Source organism: Euprymna scolopes, chromosome 24 (genome assembly GCF_053919585.1).
Source record: "Euprymna scolopes isolate OS-2025 chromosome 24, ASM5391958v1, whole genome shotgun sequence".
Classification (NCBI taxonomy): Eukaryota; Metazoa; Mollusca; class Cephalopoda; order Sepiida; family Sepiolidae; genus Euprymna; species Euprymna scolopes.
The window spans coordinates 4,322,312-4,330,565 of NC_136505.1; the positions used below are offsets into that span (position 1 = coordinate 4,322,312).

The 8,254-nt window shown below is 34.2% G+C and overlaps 2 protein-coding genes across 2 annotated transcripts; both read left to right on the top strand.

The window, feature by feature from the left end:
• The first annotated feature begins 1,013 nt into the window (after window positions 1-1,013).
• LOC145246449 (uncharacterized) lies at window positions 1,014-2,881 on the top strand. Its single transcript, XM_080108069.1, has 2 exons — window positions 1,014-1,448; window positions 2,724-2,881. Exons 1-2 carry the CDS (start codon window positions 1,127-1,129, stop codon window positions 2,879-2,881), a joined length of 480 nt encoding a protein of 159 aa, XP_079964195.1. The 5' UTR covers window positions 1,014-1,126.
• Window positions 2,882-6,209: 3,328 nt separating this feature from the next.
• LOC145246458 (uncharacterized) lies at window positions 6,210-7,856 on the top strand. The gene is made up of 2 exons (XM_080108076.1): window positions 6,210-6,910; window positions 7,038-7,856. Exons 1-2 carry the CDS (start codon window positions 6,820-6,822, stop codon window positions 7,367-7,369), a joined length of 423 nt encoding a protein of 140 aa, XP_079964202.1. The 5' UTR covers window positions 6,210-6,819; the 3' UTR covers window positions 7,370-7,856.
• Window positions 7,857-8,254: the final 398 nt, after the last annotated feature.

Here is an 8,254-nt window from a genome sequence, read left to right on the forward strand (position 1 = left end):
AAGTCTAACATTATAAATACATTTCAGAAGTTCTATTACCGTACAAGCAGAAAGGCCGCAGATAAAATAAATAGTAGGTTCTTGGAAAAGACAGGGTATGTTTGAAATAACATGTTTCTGGTTAAAGCATAATCGACGGATGATACTTGATTTTATTTTTATTTTGAACTTTAATACAAGCCATGATCACAGCACAAGTAGAAAGACCTGTCAAATAAAATAAACAGTGGGTTCTTTGATATGACAGGGGCGCAATCAAAGTGAATAGGTATGTTTAGAACACAATGTAACCTGATACATGACTTTTGCATAGTAACGTTTTATACAGGCCACTATATAAAAATAATTTATAAAAGCAAAAGTAAGTTCTCTACATTGCAATATAGACAATTATATAGTGTATGTTACGTCACTGCGAGGAGACATTGAAGATTCTACCCGGTGTTCCGCTGCGGGTTTTCAGGTAATTAATCGATTTGTTTGAAAAAATTCGATGACAATAGATTACAAGTAGGCGAAATATTCCTTAATCCTCATTCAATCACGGACATCGTCGGACCTTCCTGCTAGTACACACACACACACACACACACACACACACACACACACATATATATATATATATATATATATATATATATATATATATATATATATTACATTAACCCACATACAGTACTGATTCGATGTATTACAACTCATCAGTGTGGCTAGACTAGCTCATTTCCTTAGTTGAAGATCGAACTTACAACTATTGCGTTGACAGTCGGCAGCTCTAACACTAGGTCAATGAGTAATGTGCTAGTAAATCCCAGTATATGAACGTTTGCCCATCGATTAATAGTAGTTTGTCGTCGGCCCAGAGTGAAAATTCTTAATTTTAATGAGATGTAAAAGGGGTGGGCATGATTTTTGGATATAATATGTATAAAATCATAAGAAACATGGAAAAAAATTTCACAAGCAAGATTATGGTGCATTAATAAATAATTTTAATTTTAATGCACAAAAAATGCTAACTGTTAAGTTGCCTTCGTACAAAAAAGTAGCCATTCAGAATACTTCTTTTATTTACTCCTTACAATCTACCAATCACAATCATCGTAGTGCGAGTTAAAAATTCAATATGGCTGCCTCCAGTGAAGAAGAAATGTTTGTAAACAAAGACAAAAAAGAGTGCGTTATGTGCATATTTCCAACTAAAACATTGAATGTTAGATCTTTTTCAGTGAAGACATGGACGCGCTTTTTAGAATATGTTAAAAAATGGAAAGGTTTACATGGACCACAAGCAGAAATTGCGAAAAACTTTGACTTAAGCTGTGATTCAACTGAAATACCACCTCGTGTTGGGTTTCACCAAACTTGTTATGCACGTTTCACGGATTATCAGAAAATTGAAAGAATTCAGAAAAAACTAGAAAAGAATACTGATAACGTTTTCGAAGGTAAGTTTAAGCTTTTAATAATTTTTATTTTTATTGATACGTATTTGGAAAGAGACAATTTTTCTTATACTCCCTCTATTCACTTAGGCAAGTACGTGTGAACTGAACAGCATGAAAAATTTTATGGTAGGAAAAAATGGATTTAGAGTAACATTTCGTATATAAATTTAATGGAAAATCATCCTCCATTTCCTGGAGACTATTGTTTATTTTTTTTTACCATTAACCCTAAGTCTGAGTGCCAAGATTGTAATTTACCCCCTCCTCTCCCAATAAAAAAACGCACAGAATTTATCTTCACTAGAAAAAAGGTCAACACCTCTAAATTCTAAAATATATTTATTCAATTTAATTGATTTTTAATTTTTTTTTTTTTTTTGTAAACTTCTAAGTTGTACAATCTTTTTTCTTCTCGGGGGAGGGAGCGATTTAAATGAGGGTGTTAATCTACATTAATATCTTTTCAAACAATTGAATATGTACATAAAAGTTGGCATCTGTTTTAGAAAATTTCACTTGTAAAGAAAACAAAAAAAAAACTAGAGTTTATTTCTATTTACTTGCCTCCCCCACGAGAACATAGATACAAAACAGGGTTTTATTGTGGGTAAAATTAAGTTCACCAAAAATGTATTCTGATTGGAACAAAAATTACAATTGCCTCAGTTTAGAAATATTTCTCCTTCACAAATCTGAAACAAAAGATAACCTGTATTATCAGAATAAAGGGTACACTTTGCTCTTAGCCAAATGCTGTTACTATTTAACAGTTTTCATAATTTCAATAATTTTAGCTATTGGTTTTAATCTGGAAATGTTTCATTTCTTTTATGATTCTAAATATAGATACAACTGTCTATGGTACCATTTCTTGATTCTAGCACTTCCACAATCAGTCACTTGACAATCTATTCCATTAACCTTTATCCTCGTGTGGCTTTTAGCCTTGATAAGTGGTAACTCACTAGTAAAATAAAGTGCATTGCATATTGAATTTACCTACCATTTCCAATGATAAATATATTGCATGATTTTGTAAACATCCCTTGGTCCGATTAATAAGGAGTCACCAGACGATTTAATTGTAGAATGTAAATTAATAACATACAATTTTTTCACAGAAGTTTTATCAGCACTATACAAAAAAAATCTTAAATTTTTAATGAAATGTTTTGGATTTATGAAATAATGATTGGATATTTTTAATTTGAACTTTTCCATATACTTTGTTATTTCAAATGCATATTAAACTCCTAAATATATTTATTTTTACAGGGTCCCCATCTCAAGAAAACATTGATGCGACTACTGCCGAAAATGATGATCCACCAGCTAAAAAAAGACGGGTTCTTCGTTCCAATTTTGATCGACCATCTTTGCCAGCTAGATCAGAGCATATTTTACCAGATGTTTGCATACTATGCCAAAATTAAAAACTATAGTGTGCAAAGGATCTGGCAAAAGAAACAGGGAAAAACTTGTCAGATGTTCGACAATAGAAGCTGCTAATTTAAAACGAGCAGCAGAAGAAAATGAAAATGAATCACTCCTCATGCAAATAAGGAATAAAGATTGTGTAGCAATCGAAGTGAAATATCATAACTCATGTTACCGTGACTTCACTCGATATTTAACCAAACCAACCAAAACCGAACACTCTGAGCAAACTTCATATGCTAAAGCATTTGAGGTCTTTGCGAAATTAGTCCAAACAAGGATTATCGAAAACAAGGAAATCATGAGACTTAAAAAATTGAAAGATTTGTTTGTCAAACAGATTAAAGAAACACATGGAGTTGATGCGCATTTATATAAAACAGGATATTTAAAACAAAGATTAATGAAAAAATTTCCTCAATTATGCTTCATCACTCCTAAAATGAGATCACAAGGTGACATCGTGTATGTAAATGACATTACAGTGTCTTCTCTTGTAGAGGAAAAAACAGTACTCCATGAGGAAACACATACCACAACTCCAAGTGAAACAGAGTCGTCAGAAAATGACACAAACCAACAAACAAGTCATGTACGCTCAGATCCAAATCCTCTTTCTAACTTGTACATAACAGCTATGGATCTGAGAAATATTATTCAACAAGTAAAACCTCCTTCGTTATGGCCGCCAACAGCAGAAACATTAAATTTGCAGGAGGCTGAAAAGATGGTGCCTCATATTTTATTTAACTTTCTTGCATGGATAGTTGGGGCATCTGAAGATTTGTGCACAGAAAAAATAATGGACATATCTGCATCCGTCTATAGAAAGATTTTGTCTATTTCACAAGACATTATATTTTTGTCTTCTAACGGACGTACATTAATGCCAACACATTTATCACTTGGTATGGCTGTACGCCATCTGTCTGGATCTGCCCAAGTGATTGGTTTATTGAATGGTTTGGGACATTGTGTTTCTCATTCGGTGGTTTTAAATCATGATACAGCACTAGCTGAACTTGAAATCAATCGTGGAGAAAATTCTATTCCATCCACCATCAAGGCAGGTATTCCAACAACTTTGGTCTGGGACAATAATGATTTTGGTGAGGAAACTTTATCTGGACATGGAACAACACACAACACAACTGGGATAATAATACAAAATATGTTAGTCGAACCGTGTGCATCTAAGATTGCAGTAGAAGGACTCAAAAGAACACGGAAAAGAACATTGGAACCACCAGAAGTAAATTTGGCTACATACACCGGTGGAAGAAAAGATGGCCCACTACCATTTGCTGAACATGTTTCACTTCATTCAGATCGTGTATTTCTGCAAAATTCTCTAAAACTTAATATAGCGTACTATATCACAAAATTCGGCAGTGAAATTATATTACCATCTTGGACTGGGTTTAACCAACTCCTGTGCAAAAGGGAGATTGCATCAAAATCTACCATAGGTTATTTACCCGTAATTGATGTTAGCCCCACAGAAATGGATACAGTCCTTACAATTCTAAAAAAAAGCATTGACATTGCAGATCAACTCAAGTTAGAGTCTCTTGTTATTGTAATGGATCAAGCAATCTATTCAAAGGCACAATTAATTAGATGGAGAAATCCATATTTCATGAAGAGATTGGTGATTCGACTTGGTGCTTTTCATACAGCAATGTCCTTTCTTGGGTGTTTGGGAAAGCGTTTTCGTGATGCCGGGCTTCAAGATATTCTAATAGAATCAGAAGTTGTTGCTGTAGGCTCAATAAATGGAGTTTTCACAGGTAGACACTATAACAGAGCAGTTAGAGCCCATAAATTAGTGGCCGAAGCAATGCAGCATATGCGTTTGACAACCTATTTAAACAGCATTCCTGAAGAAAAGGCAGAAAAAGTGAAGCATTTAATGACATCCTTGTCACAATCATTCCCAGGACCTCAGTATAAAGAAATTCTGAAGGGAGAACATTTTCAAAGTTTTCTATCATCCTATGAAGAATTTATACAGGTTGGCAACAAAAAGCAAACTTTTGCATTCTGGAGTTCTTATATTGACATTGTAGAAATTCTTTTACTTTTCCTTAGAGGTATTCGAGAGTCAAACTGGGAACTTCACTTGGCAAGTGTTAGACAGATGTTACCTTGGGTGTTTGCATATGACCATGTAAATTATAGCAGATACCTTCCAGTTTACTGGTTGGAGATGTCTAATCTCGCTAATACTCATCCAGTGATATATACACAATGCATTGGAGGAGATTTTGCTGTTCAAAGAAGCTCAAATGCCTTTGCTAAAATTCCTTGTGACCAAACCATCGAACAAACTGCTAATCGTGATTCAAAAACAAAAGGTGGTATGACAGGCTTCAGCACAAACAAGAGAGCCGTCAACAGGTGGATATGGTCCCATCATGCGAGAGGGTCTATTACCCATGAATGTGAAACTATGGCTGGCAAAGGAGAACGAAGTGGAACACGATCAGATCTTTTACACAGTCGGATGAAACATGATAAGCTTGCTATTGGAAAGATAATAGACACAGTAAACAGTATGTTTAATCCATTTGAGTATGAACCAGCTGAGTTGATCCATATTGCATCAGGATTAGTTGCGACACAAGATGTTCAAAATGATCTGCAATTTGCTAAGGCAAGGGGCGAATCAGAATTTGAAAATTTCTGTGGGCAGCGTCTACAAACGGGAGAAGTTGATTTTTTTGCCCCGATGAAAAGAATGAATTTAAAAACATTCTCCAGTATGTCTAAAAAATCAAATCACCATGTCCACGGAAAGGATATCACTTTGGAAGCAGATAGAAATCTCCTAGCAAGATTGGTTGTGATTGGTAGAATCCGGAACATTAATCTTCAAGAATTACTGTCATATTCCTTAGGTCCATTACCATTGTCCCTTGCAAATTCACATGGATCGTTCGTTAAAACTAATAAAGCAAACTTACTTCATGCTTTAGAAAGCCATGCTAACAATCCTATTGTTGAGAACCCTATAGTAGGTGGCATATATATAGTGGATGGTATGTCGCTGATACACCAATTAAATTTGAACAAATTACAAGGAGAGAAAACATTTCTTAATCTTGCTCTTGTTATTTTGAAAAGTTTAGTGAACAGGGCAAAATCGAATCATTCTAAAGAAATTCATTTTGTTACTGATACATACCAGCAGATCTCTATAAAAATATCGAGAGGGATAAAAGAGCTGCTACTAGCTCTCAGATAAGAATCCATGGTCAGCTCCTTCCTCAGCAATGGAAGAAATTTCTTTCAAATGGAGAGAATAAAAAGTCCTAAATAGAATTCTTGGATGAAACATGGTCTAATGTTTCAACATCAGAGCTTAGAGGAGTGAAGGTATTCTTGGCGCATAACAAGAAATGTCATTCCTTCTCACCTGGAAAAGAGGCAAGTGATATTGTCATCCGGTTAGAAGAGACAAAACTTTGTAGCTCACAAGAAGAAGCTGATACACGGATTTATTTGCATGCTTCTTTTGCAGCCAACACTAGTACGGATGTAATCATTATGAGTCCTGATACCGATGTGTTTGTAATTGGAGTTTCTTTACAAAATCTTATTCCCGCACATTTATACTTCCACACAGGAAGAGGAACAAATTTGCGAACAATAGACATCAAGATGATAAAAGACAACATTGGAGAGTCTGTCAGTCAAGCCTTGATTGGTCTACATTGTTTTACAGGATGTGATAGTGTCAGTTCATTTTACGGAAAGGGCAAAAAGAAAGCACTTAGTTTATTACTGAGAGAGAATGAGTTTTGTTACGCATTCAGTGATCTTGGTAATGAATTTTATGTGAAACCAGACACAGCAAAATCATTGGAAATGTTTTGTTTGCAGGTTGTATGGCCAACAAAATGTCACAAGTGTTAATGAAGCCAGATACAACATGTTTAGATTCCAAAGAAAATTGGAAATCACAATGCCTCCAAATCAAGATGCCCTGAGTGAACACATCAAGCGAGCTAACTATCAAGCAGGTACGTTTTATAAATATTTAATTTCCAATTATATGTAAAAATTAAATATATGGAGTTTCATTGTTATTTGCTTATTAGAAAGGATGAAAATTATTCAATATTAATGTTAATTTCTTTCTTTTTTCAGGTGTCTATAAAAGGAGCCTCCATGCAAATCCTGATATACCATCCCCTGATTGTCATGGATGGAAGATAGAAAATGGAGATTTAGTAATCAATTGGATGAATCTTCTTCCTGCTCCAGACAGTTTAATGGATTTAATTAACTGCTCTGCCAAATGTAAAAAAAGTCATTGTAAAGACGTTAACATTTGTACATGTCTCCAAAACAGGGTCCCATGCACAGATATGTGCAAGTGTGCAAGAGATTCTTGTTATAAAATTAGTAAAAACATTGGACATGATGATGATGACACTGATGATGGTGATGACGACGACGATGATGATGAAGTGGCATAAGCAGTGATCAGTTTTAAATAAAAGCATATATGATCGTATTTACTAACATGTTGTTTGTTTAACTTTCATTAAAAATGCCTTTTTGTCCTTTAAATCTGTGTTATTATTCATAGATTCAAAAAAATACTTTTTAATGAAAATTGACAAACATTGTATATTTTACCAAGTTGATGAGTATAAAAAATGACACAAAATCGCAGCTCTACCTCAGGTTTAAACGACCTTGTTACATACAAAATATAGCAATAGATTTGTATGACTAATAATATTGGTAGACTATAGGTGTCTCTACATGAGAAATATCAAAATGTAAATCTATTTCTTTAGTTATCCACAGAAAAGATTGAAGTTGTTTCAAATAAGATGTTTGAAAAAAGCTTTTTTAGAAAAATATTCCCTATTTTGAAGCATAGTAAATATATTAAGTCCAATATTTATGTATTAAATGATGAAGAAATAAATTGGGAATAAAATGTGCTAAACTAGATGTCTGTATTGTTATCGGTTTGTGTGCTACTAAGGTTTAAGCAAGTCATAATGTTCTATTTGATGATTGTCGGCCATCTTTAAATATGACCGCCGTTTTCATTAATGCGCAACATTTGTGCTTGTGAAAAAAAATATGATGTTCAGGAGTCTATTGGCATTCATTTGACACCATTTTTTCTTCCACCCCCAACCGAGGTCACAGAATCAAAAATCTAGAGGGATTTTGACCTTTGGGCCCATAGCCTACTAGTAGCTGTAGCACTAGCGAGATAGCAAGATAGAGAGAGAGAGAGAGAGAGAGAGAGAGAGAGAGAGAGAGAGAGATAACGTAAATCCGAAAAAATACAAATATCAGCTACACTTTATAGTTCTGAACATATATATATATTTTTGCAT

Bases quoted from the DNA above. Each gene is read 5' to 3' on its own strand.
- LOC145246449 (XM_080108069.1), top strand. From the start codon at position 1,127: ATGGCTGCCTCCAGTGAAGAAGAAATGTTTGTAAACAAAGACAAAAAA. The intron at 1,449-2,723 runs GTAAGTTTAAGC...TTATTTTTACAG, and splicing joins TACTGATAACGTTTTCGAAG to GGTCCCCATCTCAAGAAAAC.
- LOC145246458 (XM_080108076.1), top strand. From the start codon at position 6,820: ATGTTTAGATTCCAAAGAAAATTGGAAATCACAATGCCTCCAAATCAA. The intron at 6,911-7,037 runs GTACGTTTTATA...TTCTTTTTTCAG, and splicing joins GCGAGCTAACTATCAAGCAG to GTGTCTATAAAAGGAGCCTC.